This window comes from Morchella importuna, assembly GCF_003444635.1.
Source record: "Morchella importuna strain M04M26 chromosome Unknown Morimp01GS055, whole genome shotgun sequence".
Lineage (NCBI taxonomy): Eukaryota > Fungi > Ascomycota > Pezizomycetes > Pezizales > Morchellaceae > Morchella > Morchella importuna.
This window is the reverse complement of record NW_025763452.1, coordinates 178072-203961: the sequence shown is the minus strand read 5'-3', so window position 1 is coordinate 203961 and position 25890 is coordinate 178072. Positions and strand designations below refer to the sequence as shown.

The following is a 25890-nucleotide window of genomic DNA, read 5'->3' as shown; positions in this document are numbered from 1 at the left end:
GGGCAACCGAGTTCCTTTATGGAAGTTCGGCGCCCCTTCCTTCATTCCCTCTTTCCTTTTTTCACTGGCCGTCCCGCCTTTCAAATAATCTGGGGGCACCGCCTATTTTCTATCAGGGGGGAGGAGAAGAGTTGCTACCACACCGCGGACGAATTTTCGTCCGAGTCAAATCTCGCAATCCTTGCCAAGAAAGGGTCGGGATCCTAGGAACTAGAGGAAACAGCCGACCAGACAGCAATTGCTTATTCAGAGTATTTAGGATAGATTTGGGTGTTTTTAAAGCAAAGGTTTGCTTTGGTAGTTTGGGTCGCACTCTTACTCCCCCCCAAAGATGCACCGGGCTGAAACAGGAGGGTTCCGGTGGTTCGACGCTCCGGGGGTTATTTTTGGGGGTCTAAAACGTGTTTATTTTGCAGTGTTTCCTCAACTCCGCAATGCGTTCATTCAACCACCCCAAATGGACCGGAGCATCGCCAGGATCCTTTCTGACGTGGTAAAGCATATTTTCCGGGCATCGGTTGCAAAGTTATTGTGCCTCAAAGGTTGAATGCCAAGGTAGGGTAACTTATGTTTGGGGTTACCCTTCCTTATTTGGCCTGCTCGTCCTGCTGCTCTAGTTTTGGTCCAGTCGTCTAGCTTGACTTGTAAGACTTCTTGCTCGCCAGGATCTCTACCCTCTATACCAATAGAGGTAGGGGCTCATCTGCCCTTGTCTTCACCCATCGATGAAGAACCAGCTGCGGTTAACCTAGGGCCGTATGGCTTGACTGGTAGAACAGGTATTTTTGTAACAGCCCTACTGTGGCCCTGTTACAGAAAGGGCTCATGTAGAAGAGTATGCTCCCCGATTAACACGCTACACTCCTTCTCAATCCTCTGAGCCTGCACTGACAGCACATTTGCACTCCTAGAGTTAGGGACCACAGACCTCTGAGTCAATTGGCTCGAAGGAATGTCGCCAGTGTTCTCAAAGACGTCGTGAGTGTCCTCCGGAATACTAACCTCGCTTCCTGGAATCAAAATACCCTCGCTTTCCGGCATCGGAGTACTCTCGTCCTCTTCCCTAGATGAGGGAAGGTACTCGATTTCGTAGACTCTTCGCGATCTACCTTGACCGTGAAGTTGGCTTGAAGGAATCTGACGACTGCTCACAGAGTTCTCGCCAATCACCTCGCTAGGCGGTGAAGAACGATATGTCCGGTAAGTGGGGGACGACTCCCCGTATCGAGAGCACATCGAGGAAAAATCGATATGGCGCGTAGAAGAGGTATACTCATGAGCATAAACAGGTGCAGAGGGCCTAGATTGTGAGGGTGTTGGGGGTGCTCTCTGGGATGCCGGGAGTGCTCTCTGGGATGCATTCTGGCTGGATGCTGAAGTGGGTGCTGCTCTCCCTTGACCTTGTTTACGTATTACTTTCGCGCCCCGGTCGAGTTCCCCTCTGAATCGTTAGCCACTAATACTTACATGTTAAAAAGCATCAATGAGCGAGATAGAGTCGAACCTGTACCACGTCCACCGACACGTTGGAAGAAGCAATGACCTCCGCTACCGCGCCAGTTGGTTTCCTCCGAGCATTGCCCAGTGCTCTGGCAGTAGTCGGCTGAACTGTATGAGGTCTCTTTCCGACAGTCTGAGACTTCTGGGTGTAAGATGGGGGGGGGCTTGAGGTTCATCCTCCGGTTCATCCTCATCCTCCTCAGAGCTCTCGTGGTCATTCTCCGGAGCATCATCATAGTCTGAGTGGCTAGTATCAACAGTTTCTTCCACCTCTGGCGCCTCAATTGCCTCAGGCTCCTCCTGCGCTTCAAAATTATCAGTATGGTCCTCGGGGAGATGAAATTCTACCCTCCTAGGACTGCTCCTCCCAGTGGGGGTTTCGGAGGAACGGAGAAGACCTTTCCGAGTTATTTGAGCGGCGGTGGTCGATTGACTACTCCGAGTTCGGGCTGGCAGTGGAGTCAATGTTCGGTAAGATATTTCAGACTCGTCAGTCAGTAAATCTTCATGTTCTTCAGGTCGTTTTGGGAGTCGTGGGCGCTTTGGGGCAAGAGGTGCTGAACCGGAGGAGCGCTTGGTGGGAGCCATTGTGATGACTGGCAGGAATATCCGCAGTGCTCTAGGAGCACTCGCGATATCTTCGATTAGAAATCAGTTCTTGGCGAGAAAATTTGCGCCGCTAATCAAGAAAAGTTTGCACCGCTAATCCTCTTATGGCAGGGATCATCCTATGTTACCACAATTTCTGCACTCAACCGCATCATTTATCATCACTCATTTTACTGCACTTTCTGAAGCGGTACCGAGTGCTCTGAGAGCAATCTAGGAGTTTGATTCGACTTTGAAATAAAAGCAATGCAATTACTACCTGGAATAATCTAATCTAATCTAATCTAATCTAATCCTATCCGATATAACCCATCCATTGATATACTCTCGCAAGACAAAGGGAAATCCAAAACACCAAATCGTACCGCACCTCAATAGCTATCGCGAGTGCTCAGGGAGTAATCCTAACAACTATTAAAAGGTTAGTGACAATTCCGCAGGAAGGGAAGTTAGAGATTATACCAAAGGGAACTAATGATGCCCACCACCATCACCACCATCACCACCACCACCATCACCACCGCCTCCAGCTGGCCCACCACCACCATCACCACCGCCTCCAGCTGGCCCACCACCACCACCACCACCGCCTCCAGCTGGTCCTCCACCACCACCGCCGCCCGGAGGAGGAGGAGGTCCGCCCGGAGGCGGTGGAGGTCCTAGACCACCACCACCACCACCACCACCACCACCACCTCCAGCACCAGCAGCCGCGAGTGAGTCAGCAGCTCTCTTGGCTGCTATCCCGGCAGGTGTCCAGATCGTCCCCTGTAAGAAGTTTGGGTCAGCAACCCCGACACCCAAAGGATACTTCATAAGGTATTTGGGGTCTAAATCGTCGATAGCATCCTGCTGTCTATCGCGACGCCTAACAAGAGTCTGAATTAGCCTTTGATTACTGGCATCAGTTCTAGGCATATATACCCTCAGTCCTTTGGCATTTATCCGGTGCTTTCCCTCCTCGTAATCCGAATCCTCTGCAGGAATATCGATCATGCTATAATCATCTTCCTCAACGTGAGGGAAAGCCGGGTTCAACGGGGGGATTCCGCACCACCCAGGTTAGCACCCGCGCCTGCTCTGTGGAGGACCGCCAATATCCTCCGAGGCCTGGCATTGCTGTTCTTCAACCAACCTTCGAGCTCCTCTGAATCGGTAATTTGTACCTCCACCGGCCGAACGGGAGGAACAGCTGCCGGGGGGACATTCTCAATTGCCCCCCAGATAGTCCTGACTGCTCTGCCGGGTGCGGTGTGCTTCAGGATCAAGTTGCATAGCTCGGGGAAAGTTATCTTGATCAAAATTCCGATGAACGAAGGTTCGTTCAGGGGATCATTCCAGTCATAAGTAGGTGGTGGGACGAGCATAAAGAATGCCCCTAGAGCATCGGGGTCCACCACGGTAAACCATTATGGAAGGTCGCACGAGTTCCGGAGGTACTGCACGCTCTTCCCTTTGCGAGAGCGTCTTCCGGCTGCCTGACCACCGCCGTCATCATCATCATCACTATCACCGGCAGCCTCTTTGAACTGACGGTCTCCCTGTCCCCTTGATAACCTATCCTTCATACCAACATCTGCGATGAGCCACTGTAGAGCACTCGCCAGTGCTCTACGGGCATCGGAGTCACCCCCAGTCCAAATTGGCAGAAAACCGTTGAGGGAGGGCAAGTTCATCAAGTAAAGGCATAGGGCATTGAACGCAGCCATACCGGACGTGCTTTTATTGACCCAACCCACATTTTGCATTTCCGCCTTTAGGCTGTTGCGGATGCTGGTGTACACTTTAGGTAGGTTGAGTAGACCTAAAGTCATCTTCGCTTTGCTTGCTTGAGTCATCTTGAATGCGGTCGAGCTCGGGGATGTCTCTTGAATACTCGGGGATGTCTCTTGAACACTCGGGGATGTCTCTTGGACAATCGGCGATGGCTCGGGTCTAATTCGTCTCTGTCGTACTGGTGAGGGGTGGTCTATTAGTTCGGACGGGCTTGCACTAGAAAATAACCGAGAGGGGCGTCGGGGCTTGGAATGTAGGGTCTCCGGTGCAAGAACCTTCGGTGGAGCACTGACGGGTGCTGGTGAGGGAGTAGTAGAGCCTGCTGGGCCTGTTGAGCGGCCTGTTGCTGGGCCTGTTGCTGCTGGGCCTGTTGAGCGGCCTGTTGAGCGGCCTGTTGCTGGGCCTGTTGAGCGGACTGCACTAGACTTGGACCGAGTGAGAACTTGACTTGGGACTATGGTCTTCCGGGCAACGTTCTTTTGTGGAGCACTAGCGGGTGCTGGTGGGGTAGCACTAACTCTAAGTACGATCGTCCGTACAAGGGCCTCTGGTGAAGCACTGCTGCGTGCTGAGGAAGCAGTGGAGACTGCTGCTAGTGGGCCTGTTGCTAGACCTGTTGCTGGGTCTTGATCGTCACTTATGTATGGTTCAGAGGGTTCGGAACTAAAGTCGGGAAAGGAGTCGGAATCAGTTAGGGTTGCTCCCCAGTTACTCGGGAAGATCCCTTCAGTGTCCGATGGAGCTAGGTTAGTATTTGGCGGAGTCCGGGTTTCAGTCCGGATTGGTGGAGGTACAGGGTTTTGTTTTCGGCTCTTGTTGATCGGGGTGAACCCGGAAAGCACTGGCGACTGCTTATGGGGTGTTTCTGGTATCTCCTCCGGGATAGGCTCGACAGTTTTGCGGGACGATTTGCGATCTGAGGAAGTTCGGTGTTTCTTATGTTTTCGGGACGATTTGTGTTTCTTGGTTTTTCGGTGGGTCTTTTCGTTATCGTCTTCATCTATGTCACGCAAGCGCTTCTTATTGGGAAGTTGATTTGTGTTCTGTGAGCTACCGGGAGTGCTCTGAGCGGTGTTTGGAGTCTGATAATGTTAATGTATCACTGTGGTGAGTATGGTTCTAAAATTAATTGGATTAGGAGAGAGAAATACCATCTTATTTATAAAGATTGCAAAGGTTAAATCGCTTGAAAACGGAGGAACTTGAAGGATGAGATTTCAACAGGTAATGTTGAAAGCAATGGAAAACTTGAAGTGATAGGTAGAGGAGAACTTGAAGGTGGTTAGGAACTTCTCACGAACTTGAAGGAAGGGAGGGGTGCTCTTATACCGCGTACGATCAACTTTTTGCTGAGCTTATCACGCTTCCGAGAGCACCCACGAATGCCCTAGAAGCACTCGAGGGTGCTCGTACTCAATGTTTGCTTCAATATATGACGTTGATCTAAATGCTCCAGGCGCCCTCGGGGATGCTCTGACGGTACCAATGGTGACGTCGATAACATTCTGGTGTTGGGGTTGGTGCTTGTGTTCTTGTTGGTGTTGGTACTCCGTCCTCTAGGAAGCTGATTCGGAGAGAATGTATTCTTTGAGCTCGTAGTCGATATTAGTATTGAATTTGGTGCTGAGAACCCTGTATCGATCTGAAGAGACTCCGCGAGTGCTCAGGGAGAGAGTGCAGATGCTCAGGGCGATAAAATCTAGCATAACTGGCCGCCTGATTGGGGTGGTGGGTGTTTCTTCGTGTTGGTGTTGATGTTTGTATTAGGTTGGTGATATATGACATCAGACTCATATTGAAAATCAGCCTTGCCGACCGGGGTGCAGGTGAGAGGAGCCTCATTGGCTGACAAATCAAATCATTCGAGCACTCTGCAGCAGCACCTGCAGGAAAGTGCCTCCTTGGCCTTGGCAGAAACCAAGTTTTTAGAGCACTCAGGAGTGCTTTGCTAGCATCATGAGACTTCAATGAAATCGTCTTGCCCCTTTTGCAGCAAGCGGTACAGCTCCTCCGCGAACTTCCATAAACATCTTCGAACTACACATACATATGAAGCAGATGAACGGCTGGGAAACCAATTTTTACTCCTGGAGCACGAACAAGTGGCACCCGATGACACACACGACAGCCCGGAAGGCATTCACGATTCCTATTCAGATGCCCATGACGACTCGGATAGTTTGGAGAGCAACAGTATCAATTATCATGACCAAGATCCCGATAATAATTCAGATCTGGAATCCGAATCATATTTTATGATGGAAGAGACAGATGGAGATGCAAATAGGCATGAGGCAGCGACAACGATTTACGAGGGTGCTGGGGAGCGTCTCTACCGCTCGCAGGACTACGACGAATGCTCACAAAACCTTCTCCGATACCCGTGGCACCCACTCAACTCAGCATACGAGTTTAGAATGGCACGTTATTTCATACTGTCGAAGGCCTCTGTAACGGGGGTCTATGGACGTAGGGACCATGATGCCAAGGAATACAACCGAGGCGAAGACGTAGCAATAGGTATTCAAGACTATGGACTATGGAGTGGCTCTGCCTAGTATGACTAACTAGTTGAGCCCTATGATGAGACGTAGAACGAAGTAGTATTCGTGGAGTAAATACAAGATAGATAGATAGATAGATAATTTATATTGCTTTGAAGTACAAGACTTATCGCACGCCATCGAGCTCCGCCACAGAAAAGGAAAAAAGAAAGAAAAAAGAAAAAAAAAAAAAAGAAAAGGACGAAGCGAAAGACAAAGGAAAAGAATCGAAAAAGGAGATACGAAAAACGAGTACAGGAAAGTAGGAAAAACCTTTATAAATCCTCCGGGTCCTCCTCCTCCTCGTCCATCTCGTACCAGTCCAGTAGGTTTGTTTTAGCTGCGAATTGTAGTATAAGGTCTATGTTTAGGTTTGTGAAGAGCCAGTTCTCCCAAGTGGGTGGTCCCGGGATTTTATCCATCAATGGCCTCCGGATTTGTGTCCATCGAGGGCATTCGATTATGGTGTTTTTGGAAGATTGTTCTACGCCACATTGGTAGGGCTCAGGTTCTGTGTATGCTGCATGTCTGTCTAGTCTGGTGACCTGACATCGTATGCGGTGTATCAGTTTTGCCTTGGAGATTGGGAGTTTTGCTCGTTTGGGGTTGACTTTGAGGGTTCCTGGTTCGTGGTAGTTGGTGATTGGGATGGAGTTCCATTCCTCCAGCATGCGCTTAGTGATAAGATCGTTTTGTATCCATCGTTCTCTGCGGTTTCCTGGTTCCTGGAAGGGAAGCATGAGTGTTGCAACTCGGTGGAGTCCCGTACCTTTGGTGTTCTTTATCTTGCTGGGGAGGAGTTGGATGAGTTCTTCGTTGAGGGGGTGGTCAGCCGGATAGCAAAGAATCCGAGTGCCGTATTTACGTGTCTTATGGGTGAGGAGTTGTTCCAATGGTGGGAGTGCTGCCTCTTTGAGTAGTTTTGCGATTTTTGTCCAGCGGGGCAGGCCGGTTATGACCCTGGCTGCTTGGTTGTATAGTGCTTGGAGTGATCTTAGAACCTGGTCCGCTCCTGTCCACCATGCTTCTGATCCCCATAGGATTGTAGGGAGGAGGCCTTGGACGACAAGATGGTGTATGGTTTTAACTGTTGATCCGGGGAGGTATGCTATATTCCTGATTTGCCCTAGTACTCGGAGGCCTTTGGCAATGGTTTCTTCGATGTGTGGTCGGAAGGAGAGGTTTGAATCTAGCCATATTCCAACATATTTGAGTCTGTCTTTGGGGTAGATTTCCTCGTTTGCGATTATGACTGGGTGTTTTGGTGTGGGGAGTTTCGATGTTGTGGGTTTGAAGAAGATGAGATCGGATTTTTGTGGTTCATATTTGATGTTAAGGGGTGTTGCCTTTTTTTCCCTTTCAGCCATTCTCTCGTTTAGCCTTTTAGTGGCGTAGAGAGGTGTCTTTGCGATTTGAACGAGCGCGTCATCATCGATGTAGGTAGTGTTGAGTTCTTTGTTGGAGTTGCTGGGGTCTGTTATGACTCCTGCGTATATCATGAATAGGACTGGGGATAAGGGGGATCCTTGGGGCAGTCCTGAGTTGTATGGTTGTGGGGTTTTCAGTTCATGATTGAACTGGAATTGGAGGGTTCGGTTGTTGTTGAATTCCTTGCACCAGTTGGTTAGGTAGGCCGGGAATTTTTGTTGGGTCATGATTTCTGCGAGTAAGAGGTGGTCCACGCAGTTGAAGGCTCCTTGTATATCATTTGTGAGGAGGGCTGGTCTGTCTGTGGTAGTTCCTGTGATTCGTTTGATTAGGAGGTTTTGTTGAATGGGTGTGAGGGTGCGGAGTAGGGCATCGATCGCGGAGATTGTTGGTCTGTCTCTGAATTGGTCTTTGGTAAGTGTCTCCAGGATGGATCCGGCTGTGCATAGTCTTGTTGCCACTATTTTTTCCAATGCCTTGCTGAAGCATTGCAATAGGGAAATTGGTCGGTAGGCTTTGGCCGATGGGTAGTCGGGTTTTCCTGGTTTTGGGATTGGCACACATTTTGCCACTTTTCATCGGTCTGGTTGGACTCCGTGGCGGAGCATGGCTGAGAACATGTCTTGAAATAGTTGGATGTTTGCTTTGATCGTAGCCTGGATGAATGGGTATGGGATGCCGTCGGGGCCGGTGGCTGAGTGTGCTGGACATGATTTGGTTGCGGATGTGATTTCTTTTGGTGTAACTTCCTGGAAAGTGTCACTAAGATCAAAGGATGGGGGTCTGATTTAGAGTGGGGAGTTGTTGGGGGACGTCCAATTTGTGGGGAAGAGGTGAGCTCTTACAGCTTGGCACTTCCCCGCAAACGTTTCTTCACCTTGTATGGTTGGGATTGTAACATCCCTTCTTCTTCCTGCATTGACTAGTTTCCAGATGGTGCTTTCTTTAGCCTCCGCGAGTTCCTTCTCCCTTTGTTCTGCTTTGGCTTTGCGAATCAGTGATGTCCATTTCCTCCTCGTTTTCCTGAATGTTTCTCTGTCCTCATCTTTTTGGGTTTTCCTGGCTTTCCTTTCCGCTGTGTTGAGGGTTGTTTTGAGCTTCTTCAACTCCGGGGTCCACCATTTTTTGGATTTGATGTGTCCTTGGCTCCATGGGGTGACTTGGTCTATTAGGTTGTGTATGTGTTCAAGTATGAAGTCGACTGATTGCTTTGTATGACCCTGGGATTCCCACGCCTCGGGGGGGAATTGGAGGCCTGAGATGTTTTCTTCCAGTTTTCCCCAGTTCGTTCGGTGCCATAGTCTTCTGAGTATGTGGGGGAGTTTTTCTATCCGTAATTGTACTATGGTTTTCCCGTGGTCGGAGCCTGCGCCATGGCGGTCGATGTTCCAGCGGACGTCATGGTCCAGGATAGGTCCTTTGATCAGGGTTAGGTCGATGATGGTTGGTCTGTTGTTGTTTCTGGGGAAGTGTGTGAATTCGCCCGGTTCGTTGAGCAGGGATAGCTTTTGTCGATCGATCCACCTTTTAAGTCTCTTGGATCCAGATTTGTCTGCTCTGATTGTGTTGGTGTAGTCGTGGGATCTGTGTCCATACCAGAGTTGATGGTGGCTGTTGAAGTCTCCCATGACGAGGCAGTTTTGGATGGTGGTTATCTGGCGAGAGATTTCTGCGAAGGGTCCGCTTCGCCCTGGTGAGTATATGTTGAGAATTTGTGTTTTTTGGTTCTGGATTTCCACCGTGACGGAGACGATGAAGTTATTGTGCGTGAAATGGTGTTTTGGTTTTAGATTGGCGTGTTTTCTGACGTATGTAGCGGCTTTGGTGCCCTTGTTGCTGGCTGTGAATAGATAGAAAAGGGGGGATTCCGGTGGGTGGCCGTCCTTGTTGTTCCATGGTTCTTGTAACAAAAGAAATAGTATATTGTGGTCCTGTTCTGCTTCCTCCACTACTGACTTTGTTGTGAGCTCGTTTTTCGCGCAGTTCAGTTGCTGTGCGATAGTCGTGGTTCTTTTGGTGTGACTCATTGGGTGTTATCCATGGCTGCATCTTCTTGTGGGGGGTCATGGGCCGGAATGACTACGGGAATTGGTAGCGGGCTTGGGTTTGTGTCTGGTCCGAGTTTGTTTGTAATGCGGACTTTGGTACGTTCTGGGCAATTGGCGTCTGTTGCCTTATGGGGGGCTTTACAGTGGTAGCACCGGATGGGTGTATGGATGCATCTGACACCTCCTGGGCATTCGGAGCATGGGTGTTCCTTTGTTTGGTGGTCCTCTGCACAGTGTCCACATCTCCCAGTTTGGTGAGAGCATCGTTCATGTCGGTGGCCATATTCTAGGCATTTGGAGCATTGGGTTTCTGGGCTGGCTGGGAGGTAGTTGTTGATTTTGCATTGTTGGTCGAATAGGGTGAGGTATCTTAGTCCGAGGTTATCCTTTGTATATTGTCCTGGGAGTGCGATTATCATTGACGAGTGTGCTTTCCCCACTCTGGCTTCGGGTTTGCTGAGCCATCTGGGGATTTGTGCCATTTCGAATGTGGTGCCATAGTTGCTTCTGACTTCTGAGGCCATGACTTGTCCTGCTTCATAACCGTCTCCAATTGTTGTTGGGATTCCATGTACGATGAATTTAGACCATCTTGAGTTAACTCTGATGTCGACAAAGGGTACGTTGAGTTCGTTCAGGGCTGCTTCGATTTCCCGTTTATATTTGAAGACTTCCGAAGCTGGTGTGGCGAATTTGGTTTCCAGTACGATGTTGTTTTTTGAGATTTTCCTAGCGGCGATAAGTTGGCAGTCTGGGTTTTCGATTTTGGAGTTGATTCTGGTTCTGATATCGGAGGGGGTGACCAATGCTTCCTTGTTTGTTTCGATAACGATTTCTCTGTTGATTTTGGTGACTTCTGGTTTGAATAGGGGGTCCGCTTTGGGTTTGGGTTTCCTCTTGTTCGTTACCATGGTATATTCAGAGTTGGCATTTCCTGCTGCGATGGAGGCATAGGATTTTGGTGCTGGTGGGGTTGGTGCTTCTTTGCCTTTTCCTTTTGCTTGTTGGGCATGGTTTAGATTATTTACGGATGCGGTGATAGGGGTACTGGTGGCGGCAGCGACGGCGGCAATTGCGGAGGTTCTTCCTTCAGTAAAAGCTTGATTGCTGGGCCATTTGGTGGAGAGATTGGTGAGCTGTTGTTGGAGGCGGTGGAGCTTTTCTGATGTTTTGTCCTGGTTCTTTGTCATTTCAAACATTTGTTTGGCCAGGATGTCGACGGTGTGTTTAAGGGATTCGTTTTGGGCGGATAGGACTTCAATCGTAGCCTTTAGGTCCTTATTGATTCGTTCAGTTGTTTGGTTGAGGGGTTCCAGTGCTACAGTGAGGGCGTTTCTGACTACCCAGGAGATGTAGTTTAAGTGTAACGGGGGCAGTCTGTCTATGTATCGCTAGAATCCAATAGAGTAGATGCGGCCGTGCAAGATAGAAATCAGGTACAGATTTATTCAAAGATACTATCGCTTAGAACTCAATAATCTTTAAGGGCTCTGCTACCGATAATTTTCGATAAAGATGAAGATGAGGATTCGGACAGTTGGGCGGGAATGATCCTGAGTACTTATACTCCAAAGGACTCTATTCTCTGCTCCTACTTCCTTACTAAGTTCCGGCGCTGCCTTCTAACGGAAAAAAGGAAGCTATACCATCGCTACCCCGCTTCTCTCTAAGCGTCAGCGAGTGCTTCCGGTTCCGAAGGCAACCACCCATAGTCAAAGCCTTCGTAACACCTGCAGCCGTTGTTGCCACACAACAGGGGCCTGCATGAATGAGCTACCGCTCAGGTGTAAGCTTAATCATTGCTGTAGAGCTTTCGCTTATTGTAGACTTCCCAGGCATAATCCTTTCCGTTACCGGCGGACTTCCAATGCTCAGAGGATGTAGAGGATCGCCGAGCACTCAGAGCTCCACTCTGGCTGGCCTTCTAGTCATTGGCGAGGCACAGACTCGTCAGTCATTGCTCCCATGAGTAGATCCTCTTCCTAGCGTTCAGAATGTAGTTACTCTGACAGCTGGTAGCTAACCACACTGCCGGTACTTGCATGTCACTGCGCAACTGGCTTCTAACAATAACTCTCAGCATGTAACCGGGCCCTGTGTGTACTCATACACCAGACAGTTGAAATGGCTCCGTTACATTAAGTCCATTCTGGCATGGGTTTCTTGGGGAACAATGCTGGGGTGGATGTAGTCGTACTTTGGTGCGTACGGTTCATTGTATTGGGTGTGTTCGGCAAAGATAGAAAAAGGTTCGCCGCTGAGTTGGGTCTGTTCAATCGTGGTGGACTGTGTTTGTTGGGTTGGCTGGGTGTCGGGAAAGCGAGGGGGGGCCGGGGTTCCTGGTGGAGGGGTTCCTGCAAACCAGGAGCTCAGGGAGGCTTGTTGGGACATCACTGATGTTCCGGATCGAATTGGGTTAGGAAAGACTTCTGATAGAGTTCTCTTCCTGCCCACGATGTTTGGGGGATTGGATGGGTCTGGTGAGGCCAGGTTAGTTGTTGTTTTTCGCTGTGGTCGCGAGGCTTAAGCGAGGGCTGAGAGGTAGAGGGTTCACAACTCAGGAACTAGAGCGTGAATGACTTCGCGTACGAACAGATGTGCGATAAGATACCAATAGATTACGCGGTCTATTGATATACAGGATCGTGTTCGAGTAAAAGTTTTATCGAGAGTGCAGGCCAAAAGTTATTGTTGTTCGAAAGTTTTGGTGTTGCGCGGGGTAAATACAAGAAGTTGCGTGAGGAGAAGAGGAAAGGAAGGAAAACATGAAAAGGTACGAGACAACGCCCCCTTATATATCCAACCCCTAGTCCATTGATGACTAATACCCCACGTAACGGACACTAAAAGAACATAACAGAAAGCCCATTACAAATCAGAGTTCAACCGCGTAATATCTCCTCTTCACAATCCAATCTATCATCTTAGCCGAAATACAATATTACCGTTACAATTTCAGCGTTGAAAGCGGTCCCAGATGTTCAGGTAGATTTTTTCCTTTAGTGGTGCTCTTTAAGCGAGGAGCTTAAAGTTATACTGTAACGGGGGTGCTAGTTTGGGCACGACCATGACTTCGATCAAAATAGAAGTGGTAAACGGGGAACGATGGATTCTTTGGCTCGTTCGATCGAAAGATGGAGTTTATTTGTTTGATCGTATTTGTAGTCTAAAAACTTAATAACTTTAAGGGGTCTCCTCGCTAGTAAAGATTCCATGACTCCCCGAGTTCAAACTGGGGGCAACCGAGTACTTTTTATCGAAGTTCCGCCCCTTTTTTCCCGCTTTTCCTCTCTAGGCCGTCCGTCCCTCCCTAGTCCGGGGACACCGCGACTTTTTTCTATGAGGGGCGAGAGGAGTTGCTGCCACACCTCGGACGAACTTCCGCCAGAGTCAAATCACGCAATCTCTGCCAAGAGCTGGTCGGGATCCTAAGAACTAGCGGAAACAACCGACCAGATAGCAATTGCTTATTCAATTTGTTTTAGAACAGATTTGGTGTTTTGTAAAGCAAGGTTTGCTTTTAGTAGCTTGGGTCGTACTCCTACTCCCCCTCAAAGTTGCACCAGGCTGAAACAGGAGGGTTCCGACGGTTTGACGCTCCGGGGGTTATTTTTGGGGTCTAAAACGTGTTTATTTTGCAGTGTTTCCTCAACTCCGCAATCCGTTCATTCAACCACCCCAAATGGACCGGAGCATCGTCGGGATCCTTTCTGATGTGGTAAAGAATATTTTCCGAGCATCGGTTGCTAAGTTATTGCGCCTCAAAGGTTGACTTCCAAAGTAGGGTAACTTATGTTTGGGGTTGCTCTTCCTTATTTGGCATGCTTGTCCTTCTGCTCTAGTTTTGGTCCAGTCGCCTAGCTTGACTTATCAGACTTCTTGCTCGCCAGGATCCCTACCCTTCATACCAATAGAGATAGGGGTCATCTGCCCTTATCTTCACCCATCGATGAAGAACAAGCGGTGATTATCCTAGGGTCGTATGGCTTGACTGGTAGAACAGGTACTTTTGTAACAGCCCTACTGTTGCTCTGTTACTCTACCCCCCTTTCCGGTAGACTCGTCCTGAGTCCAACCTAGGGTTTTTGGTATGGTACATTATGCGTATACAAGAAAATGTAGCTCTAATAACGATTCCATAGTGACTCTATGTACCGGCGACAACCTTTCCACGTATCGGTAGGATCCGATAGAAAGGCGTGGCCGTGCAAGATGGAAATTAAGAAATCGGATAGTTGGGCGAGAAGGATCCTGAGTACTTATACTCCAAAGGATTCCATTCTCTGCTCCTACTTCCTTACTAAGTTCCGGTGATTCCTTCAAGTGGAAGGGAAGCACTACCACCGCTACCCCGCTTCTCTATAAGCGTTAGCGGGTGCTTCCTGTTCCGAAGGCAACCACCCTTAGTCAAAGCCTTTGTAACACCTGCAGTCTTGGTTGTCGCACAACCGGGATCTGCATGAATGAGCTACCGCTCAGGCGTAAGCTTAATCATTGCTGTAGAGCTCTTCACTTATTGTAGACTTTCCCAGGCATAGTCCCTGCCACTACGGGCGGACTTATCATGCTCGGAGGATGTAGAGGATCGCCGAGCACTCAGAGCTTCACTCTGGCCGGCCTTCTAATCATTGGCAAGGTGTAACGGGGGTGCTAGGATGATACACGACCGTGACTTCGATCTGACATAGAAAGGGTAAACGGGCAACGATGGATTCATTGGGCTCGTTCGATCGAAAGATGGAGTTTTGTTTGTTTGATCGTATTTGTAGTCTAAAAACTTAATAACTTTAAGGGGTCTCCTCGCTAGTAAAGATTCCATCACTCCCCGAGTTCAAACTGGGGGGCAACCGAGTACTTTTATCGAAGTTCCGCTTTTTTTTCTCCCTAGACCCTTCGTTTTTTCCCCTAGTCCGGGGACACCGCGACTTTTTTCTATGAGGGGCGAGAGGAGTTGCTGCCACCCCTCGGACGAACTTCCGCCCGAGTCAAATCACGCAATCTCTGCCAAGAGCTGGTCGGGATCCTAAGAACTAGCGGAAACAACCGACCAGATAGCAATTGCTTATTCAATTTGTTTTAGAACAGATTTGGTGTTTTTGTAAAGCGAGGTTTGCTTTTAGTAGCTTGGGTCGTACTCCTACTCCCCCTCAAAGGTGCTCCGGGCTGAAACAGGAGGGTTCCGGCGGTTCGACGCTCCGGGGGTTATTTTTGGGGTCTAAAACGTGTTTATTTTGCAGTGTTTCCTCAACTCCGCAATCCGTTCATTCAACCACCCCAAATGGACCGGAGCATCGTCAGGATCCTTCCTGACGTGGTAAAGCATATTTTCCGAGCATCGGTTGCTAAGTTATTGCACCTCAAAGGTTGACTTCCAAAGTAGGGTAACTTATGTTTGGGGTTGCTCTTCCTTATTTGGCATGCTTGTCCTTCTGCTCTAGTTTTGGTCCAGTCGCCTAGCTTGACTTATAAGACTTCTTGCTCGCCAGGATCCCTACCCTTCATACCAATAGAGGTAGGGGTCATCTGCCCTTATCTTCACCCATCGATGAAGAACAAGCGGTGATTACCCTAGGGTCGTATGGCTTGACTGGTAGAACAGTTACTTTTGTAACAGCCCTACTGTGGCTCTGTTACACAAGGCATAGACTCGTCAGTCATTGCTCCCATGAATAGATCCTCTTCCTAGCGCTCAGAATGTAGTTACTCTGACAGCTGGTAGCTAACCACACTGCCGGTACTTGCATGTCACTGTGCAACTGGCTTCTATCAATAACTCTCAGCATGTAACCGGGCCCTGTGTGTACTCATACACCAGACAGTTGAAATGGCTCCATTACACTCTATTTTCCGCATCCATTTCTATTAACAAAGGAAACCTCAAGTGAAAACGTGTATCCCAACAAAGGGAGACCCGTTTTCTCCACACTTCTTCCAGAACACTCCGTTGCCTCGGTTTCCTTCACTTTCCTGTATTGCTTCCCAGGGAAACAATGGCATCTGAACATTGTCAGACCGATGGGAAAAAAACGCCGTATTTTGAGGATTTCTAAAGTTTCACCCATGAGTCCCGTGATTTTCCGGGATACTTCGGATGGAACTCTCGGATCGTCTCGTCTGCCGTTCCTTGCAACATTGTGTACGGTTCCCTGAAGTCTTCTGAGATAGCTCTCGCAGGTAATCCGATATTGCACGAACTTCTCCCCCACGATCAGCCTTGAACCTCATCTGGAGGTGGAAGCACTATAGCTCGTTGAGGGTCCTTTGTCTCCCAATACGGTTCCAGCAGAGATATATGGAAGACATCATGAATGTTCCACTGAGAGGGTAAATTCAGCCTGTACCACGTGCCACCAATTTTCCCGACAACCTCAAAAGAACCCGATTTTATGCTGATCTAGCTTATTTGCTAATCGCTTGGTTAAGATGTTGCGTCGGTCGAGCATCACCTTGTCCCTGACCTTCAGTTCTGGAGCACTCATGTTTCTGATCATACCATTTCTTCCGCTGTTCTCGCGCCGCGCTGGATGCGTCGAAGTTTTCTAGTTTCCGTTTAGGTGAGGGCCAAGTGGAATCTGGTTGAAACCCATAGTTCGCGTAGAACGGCGATACTTTGGTTGACTCTTGGGTGGCCGTGTTGTAGGCTTACTCGGCAAGCGGGAGTAATCTTGCCCAATCGTCCTGCTGATAGAAGCAATAGTTTCTGAGATATTGTTCTAGCGTTCGGTTGACAGAGATAATCTCCTCAGGAAATTCATGCAGTCGCCATATCTCCCGTAGGAACATTTGAGCAAGCTCTTGAATGGTTGCTTTGGTCTTGAGCAGAATGAAGTGGGATATTTTGGTGAAACGGTCAACGATAACCCAGATACGGGTATAGCCCTCAGATTCAGGCAGGCTCACGATAAAGTCTATTTAGATGGAGCTCCAAGGGATAGAGGGGACCTCTAAAGGTTGCAACGTCCCATACTTCTTGTGTGTTGAGGCCTTAACGCGTTGACATGTATCATAACTCCAAACGTATTCTTCCAAATTGTTGTCCATCTTTTAGCCGAAGGAGAGTGCCTGAAGGCGTTCTGCCATTTTGAATTGTCCAAAGTGACCAGCAGTCTTCGAATCATGTAGAGCGCTCAGGATCGTGAGCTCCAGTTCTCGATAATTTGGAATGTTCCACTTTTCCTTATTAAAGAGGTCTCCGTCCTTTAAAGTGAGGTCTTGGTTCACCAGATTCCCAGAGGTCTTCTCAATGGATTTTCTCAAGGAAAGGTACCCTAGATCCAAGGCTGCTCGAGCCCCGATTTCATCCAGGAGCACCGGTGTGAGTTTTGCAGACTTGGGCTGCTCTTGCCCATGCTGAGCTGATCGTAACGATCGGGTATTGGACAGAACCCATTATAAGTTGTCCTGGCTTAAACAAGCGAAATTCAGGGTCTTGATGAGCCTTACCCCCCTCTTTACGGGCGTGGTCCCAACGCCGCAACAAGATATCTGCTTGACGTTTTAGTTTTCCAGGGCGGTATACAACTTTGAAGTCAAACTCCACGAAGTTGGCCTCCCATCGAGCTTATCTCGGTTTCAGTGCCTCTGTGGGATTCTCGGGATAACCCCTTGGCAAACCCAGGCTGGAGGAAGCCCAGAGGTGCAACGGGGGTAAAGAGGGCACAGCTCATGCCTAGGTCCGGGAGGAGGGAACTGAGGATCTTATCATTCACTAACTGATCCTCATAGCCAGTCTTCCATATCAGATGAATAATGCTATTTGGGAAGGAGTCTATTCCCCCCTTGGCTGTGTGGGTAAGGGTATTCCATTGGGCTACAGCATCATCCCTAGAGATGGCTCCGCCAAAGGCTGCTCTGAGAGCATCCACAAAGAAATCTCAGTGCTTCCATCGCTCATCTCACACCACAGACATCCTAGCTATCTGGTTGGCAGAAGCTTGGTCAATGGAGTTGTGGTAAGCCTCATACTGCTTCACCGGGGCATCTCCTTCCATCAGGTTACCAGTATATCGGATCCTAACCTCTTCGGAGGTAAAGGACTGGCTTTCAATGGAGAAGACATTTTCAAATTGCCCGATGAAGGTCCGCACATTGTTTGCTTTGCCATTGAACTTGGCCGGAGGGAGGTGTCTTTGGTTCTCGGCCACTGGAGGTAGCGGAGGGGTGTGTCTTTGGTTCTCGGCCACTGGAGGTAGGGGAGGGGTGTGAGGGGGGGCCGGAGGACTCATGAACTGGGCTATGGAGGCCAGGGCTCTCTCTCTCTCCTGCTTCTCCAGCATCTTCCTGAGGTATCTCTGACATCCTCTCCTATCTCCACCCTCCGGCTCCAAGTCTGAACTATCTGAATTCTTTCCCGGGTAGGGAGCGCCACCAACTGGTGGGACTATTCCATTTCCTCCACCATTACCCGCTGGTTCTGGGTTCTGGTTTTCTCCACTGGGGTTTCCCTCTGGCTGGAGGTTCCTCCTAGTTGACTTTGCTCGTTGAAGCATGACGCAATGGCACCTAACTCCTTGTCGTGAACGTCATAATTCCGTTCGGCTTATGACTTCTTTTTGGAGTAAAAGACTCCTGGATGCCACTTGTTGTCATCTCGGTGGATTTTGGACAGTATGCTAGATTTGGCGAAGTTCGAGGCATCGGTCTCAACCTTGGTCGCTACCTCGGCGTCAAAGTGGGCTAATACGGGGGCGGGTTGGAAGGCCTCTTTCAGGACTTCGAACGCGCACGCGCATTCCTCCGGACCAGGTAGACTCGGTGTCCTTGTCTCTTCCCCCGGTTAATACCGGGTTCGGTTAAAGCCGGACCGAACTCCTGCTACGGCTAACCACGCTGATTGTCGGAACTGGAATAGGAGTTCGCTTATAAAAGCGGGGTATCCGTCAAACTTCGGAGGGTAATAGTTCCTTTCCCTCTATTCATTCTACACTCCAGGGAGTTCGATCTTTCCACACACAACATCAAATTTATCACCTCTTCTCAGCAACAATGCTTTTCTTTATTCTATTCCTCTCTTTGTTCATCGCGGTCAATTCTTCTATCGTACAAGCGTTTTTATCTAATGTTAGTCGATCTCGCCGGGAGACGAGGCTTAGATCCTCAATATGTCCGGTTATTACCGATCTCCTAGAGTTGGATGGTGGTAATTCTGTATATGCTCGGAGAGTTGCTCGGAAACCTGTCCGATCACGGAGTACTGTGAGGTAGGCATGGTTCAGTGGGGCTTGTAACCTCCTCTTACTCTCGCTAATGTTTCCACAGACAAGCTGTTCCTCGAGGTTTGGAGACCTCGATCTTCGACGTCCATTTCAACCAGGTTCCGTTTCTGACTCGGGAGGATTTCCAACGTCCTTATCCCTTCTTCCAACAAGGGGACAGGAGTGTTGGTCAGGCTCGTGTCCGTGTGGCAGCGAGGGAGAAACGGGAACAGGTGCGGTGGATGCAGGAGGAGATTGAGCGAGATGGGAGCGGAGCGGAGTGGATGCGGCAGAGAGTGGTACAAGAAGAGCGGAATGAGAGACAGAAACTGGCACTCGAAGCGCATTACGAGGCATGGTGGCGCCAGAAGAAAGCCAGTTATCCTCCTCTTCCGGACCCTGCCTGTCGTCATCATGGACGGAGGGAGATTGACTTTGGTTGGGACTGGGGCCCAGATGGGGAATGGGGTCCTCTGATCAATGGGGCTATCAGGATTTTTTAGGAGCGATCCTAGATGTGGTCTCCTTTCGAGCGAAGCTGGGCGCTATATCCCTTTGAGCAAATGTGAGTGCTATAACCCTTTAAGCGAATATGGGCGCTATAACCCTTTGACGAATACAGTGGAGACTATAGTAACGTGTTAGCCTCTCCCATGCCAGCCCAAGCTGAATAAAAGAAAGCTAACTGCTTGGTTATTTTAGCGTTGAGAGCGGTCCCAGATGTTCAGGTAGATTTTTTCCTTTCGTGGTGCTCTTTAAGCGAGGAGCTTAAAGTTATACTGTAACGGGGGTGCTAGTTTGGGCACGACCATGACTTCGATCGAAATAGAAGTGGTAAACGGGGAACGATGGATTCTTTGGCTCGTTCGATCGAAAGATGGAGTTTATTTGTTTGATCGTATTTGTAGTCTAAAAACTTAATAACTTTAAGGGGTCTCCTCGCTAGTAAAGATTCCATGACTCCCCGAGTTCAAACTGGGGGCAACCGAGTACTTTTTATCGAAGTTCCGCCCCTTTTTTCCCGCTTTTCCTCTCTAGGCCGTCCGTCCCTCCCTAGTCCGGGGACACCGCGACTTTTTTCTATGAGGGGCGAGAGGAGTTGCTGCCACACCTCGGACGAACTTCCGCCAGAGTCAAATCACGCAATCTCTGCCAAGAGCTGGTCGGGATCCTAAGAACTAGCGGAAACAACCGACCAGATAGCAATTGCTTATTCAATTTGTTTTAGAACAGATTTGGTGTTTTGTAAAGCGAGGTTTGCTTTTAGTAGCTTGGGTCGTACTCCTACTCCCCCTCAAAGGTGCACCAGGCTGAAACAGGAGTGTTCCGGCGGTTCGACGCTCCGGGGGTTATTTTTGGGGTCTAAAACGTGTTTATTTTGCAGTGTTTCCTCAACTCCGCAATCCGTTCATTCAACCACCCCAAATAGACCGGAGCATCGTCGGGATCCTTTCTGATGTGGTAAAGAATATTTTCCGAGCATCGGTTGCTAAGTTATTGCGCCTCAAAGGTTGACTTCCAAGGTAGGGTAACTTATGTTTGGGGTTGCCCTTCCTTATTTGGCATGCTCGTCCTTCTGCTCTAGTTTTGGTCCAGTCGCCTAGCTTGACTTATAAGACTTCTTGCCCGCCAGGATCCCTACCCTTCATACCAATAGAGGTAGGGGTCATCTGCCCTTATCTTCATCCATCGATGAAGAACAAGCGGTGATTATCCTAGGGTCGTATGGCTTGACTGGTAGAACAGGTACTTTTGTAACAGCCCTACTGTGGCTCTGTTACAGGAGTTGCTATCACACCTCGGACGAACTTCCGCCCGAGTCAAATCACGCAATCTCATCCAAGAGCTGGTCGGGATCCTAAGAACTAGTGGAAACAACTGACCAGATTGCAATTGCTTATTCAATTTGTTTTTAGAATAGATTTGGTGTTTTGTAAAGCGAGGTTTGCTTTAGTACTTTGGGTCGTGCTCCTATTCCCCAAAGATGCACCGGGCTGAAACAGGAGGGTTCCGACGGTTTGACGCTCCGGGGCTTATTTTTGGGGTCTAAAACGTATTTATTTTGCAGCGTTTCCTCAACGCCGCAACGCGTTCATTAGATCAGCCTAAATCGACCGGAGCGCCGCCAGGGTCCTTTCTAACGTGCTAAAGCATATTCTCCGGACATCGGTTGTAAAGTTATTGCACCTCCAAGGTCGACCACCAAGGTTGTGTAACTTATGTTAGGGGTTACCCTTCCTATCGGCATGTTTGTCCTTCTGTTCTAGTTTTATCCAATCACCTAGTTTGACTCATGGGGCTCGTTGCTCGCTAAGATCTCTACCTTCCATACCAATAGAGGTAGGGGCTCACCTGCCCTTGTCTTCACCCGTCGATTAAGAACAAGCTGTGGTTACCCTAGGGTCGTATGGCTCTGACTGATAAAACAGGTATTGTTGTAACGGTCTGATAATAGCCCCGTTACAGATCATCCTCGCCCAACTGTCTGGATTCTTCTCTATCTTTACCCTTGAGAACTATTTTGAGTATTCAATATGTAGCAGAGCCTTTGAAGATTACCGAGCTCTAGTGATAGTATTTTTGAATACTCTGTAACTTGATTCCTATCTTCCATGGTCGTCTCTATTCTATCTTGATCTATTCTTATCAGACGAGATTCTCGTTACAATAATATCCCCAACACTATTGCTCCTGACAATAATTTTTCATAGGTCTACTAGTACACCGATGTTGAGGCTTTTAACCCCGTTACCGCACTCCAAGTTTGATAACAATCCACACCTGTCAAACGAGCCAACAAGGCACCGTCCTCAATGGTCTTTTCCGTTATCGGATGTTCCTTCTATGACCAAGCTCTCCAGCAACGCCTCCCACTCTTCGGGTCATCACGCAGGACCGAGCGGGATTCCAGTTTGGATCAGATACTAAATGCTCAACCTGCTTCACTTATGGCCACATCGAACTACGATGTACTTACTCGAACAGATGTCACATCTACAAGAGTACTCAAACCAGCTGCTCCCACAGCTGCTACAGAGCAGACTGTCCAGTAAAAGGGTCAGACTACTTTCATACATATATACTCTACGCCAACTACAGAGGAAATAACAGAGGGAACTATAAGCAGTAACCGACATATACAACTATCCACAACACGGTAGCAGAACAGGGATATCTGGTCTTCAAATTTGGTTTTTTTTTGTCTTTTCTTTCCACCTTATGATATCGGTCTTTACTTTGCCTTCCCCACTTCGGACAGCATGGCTGAGTGATAAGCAGACGCATTATGAGGTCTGTATGGAAGCTTTTCGGTGATGTCTAGCACAAATACGGGTGTTGGAATGATGAGGGTAAACTATCTGATAAACTAGACAAGGGGTATGCTGGTCACGGTTCCGCAGAGGATTTCGGTCATTGATTTTGTGCCTTGGGATTTTGTATTTAGGCCATGCTGTTTTGGTTTCATCTTGTCTTGTTAGCCGCCATACCCGGTTCGGGTGCATGCGATGTATGAACAATAAATAAATAAATAAATAACAGGCCCCATGTGTGCTTACACCAGCCATTGGAATGGCTCTGCTACAGCTCCTCGACGAACTCCATTGAGTTCCCGTTCCTTTTCTTAATCCAATTCTTGAACATAGTTTTTATTGCTGCCATCCGAAGGAAGCCCTCCATTACATGGCTTTTCAGAGCATCAAATTTAAACCTGGTGAAGTGATAGAAGTTAGCATCTGGGGGAGAGTTTATCTCACAATCTTCCTATGCATCAGAGGGACTAGAGAAATCGTCAAAATCTATACTGAATATTTCTGTCCGGTACAGAAAAAATTATCAGATTTTCTACTCATCTGAATACAATAAAACTACTTACGATTGTTAATGTCACTACTTTGTCACCACTGTCTCTGGGGCGAATCAGTGTCACTGCGGCAAGATCCACCACTGTGGCTGGATCCACAAAAATTGAGATCCGCAAAATGTCAATTCTCATAACTCACGGTTGTCAAATAAGTTCTATTGTGAGGCCTTTATCACTCCAAAGGTGAAGCCCCAGCGAGCGGGACCATGCGAAAAACCTTGGCCAATAATCGCGAGTAGCTGACCCCGCTTATTAACAATTCCGACACTGCATTGGTTGTCAACCGAACAGGCGATAAAAAAATAGGTCGTGAAAACAGGCGTTGCAACGGGGCGATGTTTCACGACCTTCTACTGAAGTAGTATGTAGCCAGGATACATGTAATTTGTACGCACTGGAAGCATTTCGAAAAGAACCCAAATCTGAGATGATTTTTAGTGGGGAAAGGACGCCACCGGCGGGCCCTTCCGGCGTGTGACTATTTAGAAACAATTGTTTTCCCACGGTATCTATTTATTTTTATTTTTTTATTTTCATTTTTTTACTTTTATTTTTTTATTTTCGCTTCTTCCCGTTTATAGGACATAGGTAGAAGAAATCGTCATGGTCAGCCTTTTGCTTCCAAGATCAGTTTTTGTTAAATTATCTCAAAGTGATTATATTTGAGCTTCTTTTTTCGTTGCAAGGATACAAAGAATAGCCGCGAAGCTTCTACGCGTGTTCCATTGTGTTTCCCCTTTATCTCTCTTCAGCTAGATTCGCCTCCATCTATCAGCAGTTTCAAATCGGTCTCGTTACATGCAATCGCATCGTTTCCTCCATACGTCTACACTTTTCACTGGTGCTGCGCTGAAATATATCTGAGGATAGGAAAGAAGCCCATACCTATACACCCTCGTGCTGAAATATATTCCTCCCTCTCGCCACAATCCTATTCCGGTCCCACTTTGTTTTCAACCGAAGAACCCCTGCTCTAACGTGTCACTATCTCTCGATCGTGTATTTTAACTGTCATGAGTTTTTTCGCCAAGTTCAATAAGACCGGAACGACACCAATCACTCCTCAGAAGTTTACGGTGAAGACTATTAAGGTGGCCTCCGAACCGAAGTCTAAACCGACAGAGCTTCTACCAAACAGATCTGTTTCTGCAGTGAGGGGGGATGGGGAGTCGAAGCGTGATAACGGTCGGGCCACACCACTGCACCATCCTAGTTCCAAACGCCTGACATCTTCGTCCCGGAAACGTAAACATTTTGAGCAGTCTAAAGGCCCTTCTTCGTCGGCGCCAGATTTGCTGAGACCTCCCAGTCCTGGGTCGTTAGCATCCTCGAGAAACCGCTACAGGCACTCCTCTTCAAGATCGCCATTATCTTTACGCCTCGAGTCAAGTGACGAAAGTTCCAGCGATGGCGACAACACTGACGAGCGAGCAACCAAGCGTTACAAAAGTGTATCGCCTGCTGCTCCAACACAATCCCGTAACAGGAACCTAGTGAACCCACTGAGCTTTCGGAGTATCTCAACATCAACCAATTTAGAGAATAGCTCATTTGTTCATGCGGATCAGATCGCCAGCATTGGCAATAAGACCTGGGGAAAGAATAGTACGCGCGGTATGCCTAATATCTCAAATCTCCATTGAGAAGAATGAACGACTGATGGCTTCGAGGACGTAGTTTTCAAGAAATCAGACAATAAGTTGTTAGATATCAAGCTCCAATACCCTGGGATATCGCAGTCTGAGAGGTAATAAATATACTCCGAAATTAGTCTGCTCAGAACGGTTTCTAAAAGACATCGCATAGGTATCAGCTTGTGCAGCACACCGATACAGATGAGTTCAACCCGGTAGCAGACATTCTAACCACCATGGAGCATGTTGCAAACCATCTCCTCACCGACCCACAAGCCGATGAGATATTTTCTGAGACATCCGGTGGCTTAGTGTATTCCCTGCGACGTGCTTTGAAAAATGGTGAATCAGCCAAATTTCACGAAGGCGTCGAAAAGTATAATCGCCTTGTGCGAAAATACCGAAAGGATGGAACTTTCAAAACAAGGATCGCGGAGATGGGCGCGCTTCCATTCTCACTAGTTGAGCATATACTTGCTCAGACGTATGCCCGTACTGTAGCCCCTCAGGTAGATACTCTGAAAGAGTATGTTGCGTTCTCGAGCACAGTTTACGGAGAACTTTTGCCTAAATTTACAACGAAGCTGTTTAAGGATGCCGATTTGACAATGGACAAGGTTTTTGTTGATCTCGGGAGTGGAACGGGAAATGTCGTGCTCCATGCGGCTCTAGAAATAGGATGCGAAAGCTGGGGCTGTGAAATCATGCCGAACGCCATTGCTCTTGCGCAGAAGCAGCAAAAAGAATTTGAGGCCCGCTGTAAGATGTGGGGAGTCAACCCCGGAAAAGTGAGACTCGAAAGAGGCGATTTTCTCGAGAATCGAAGAATTGCTGACATCCTGAAAAGAACCGATGTATTGGTGAGGCTCTTATCATCTCTTATTTTCATAGGCAATAGCAAGGCTTTATTACTATTTTTTGTTCTCCACCTAACAATTCTTCTACATAAAGTTAGTCAACAATTACGTCTTTGACTCGAGTCTGAATCAACGTTTACTCGACATGTTCTTGGACTTGAAAGAAGGGGCAAAAGTACTTTCACTGAAGCCATTCGTCCCTGCCAATCATGTTATCACCTCGCGCACAGCTGGAAATCCTGTTAGTAGGCTCAGACTGGAGGAAAAAGAATATTTCTCCAATTCGGTTTCGTGGACGCATGCTGGTGGGAAGTATTACATCCAAACTGTCGATGAAAGCATGTTGAGAGATTTCTATGAGAAGGAAAAGAGCCAAACGGTCTGAAATCCCCTGATAACTGAAAGTTTATCGACCGCCGTGGTACTGCATTTCAATAGT

General features: G+C 48.2%; 3 protein-coding genes across 3 annotated transcripts; 1 reads left to right on the top strand and 2 right to left on the bottom strand.

Moving 5' to 3' along the window:
- Positions 1-810: 810 nt before the first annotated feature.
- LAJ45_11078 (uncharacterized protein) lies at positions 811-1236 on the bottom strand (the record flags this gene model as incomplete). The annotated part of the gene is made up of 1 exon (XM_046120590.1): positions 811-1236. One exon carries the CDS (start codon positions 1234-1236, stop codon positions 811-813), a length of 426 nt encoding a protein of 141 aa, XP_045966261.1.
- Positions 1237-1548: 312 nt separating this feature from the next.
- Positions 1549-2088, bottom strand: LAJ45_11077 (uncharacterized protein; the record flags this gene model as incomplete). Its single annotated transcript, XM_046120589.1, has 1 exon — positions 1549-2088. The coding sequence occupies one exon, from the start codon at positions 2086-2088 to the stop codon at positions 1549-1551; it is 540 nt and encodes a 179-aa protein (XP_045966260.1).
- A 21885-nt stretch (positions 2089-23973) lies between these two features.
- LAJ45_11076 (uncharacterized protein) lies at positions 23974-25568 on the top strand (the record flags this gene model as incomplete). Its single annotated transcript, XM_046120588.1, has 5 exons — positions 23974-24574; positions 24638-24707; positions 24767-25382; positions 25442-25454; positions 25546-25568. The coding sequence occupies 5 exons, from the start codon at positions 23974-23976 to the stop codon at positions 25566-25568; spliced, it is 1323 nt and encodes a 440-aa protein (XP_045966259.1).
- Positions 25569-25890: the final 322 nt, after the last annotated feature.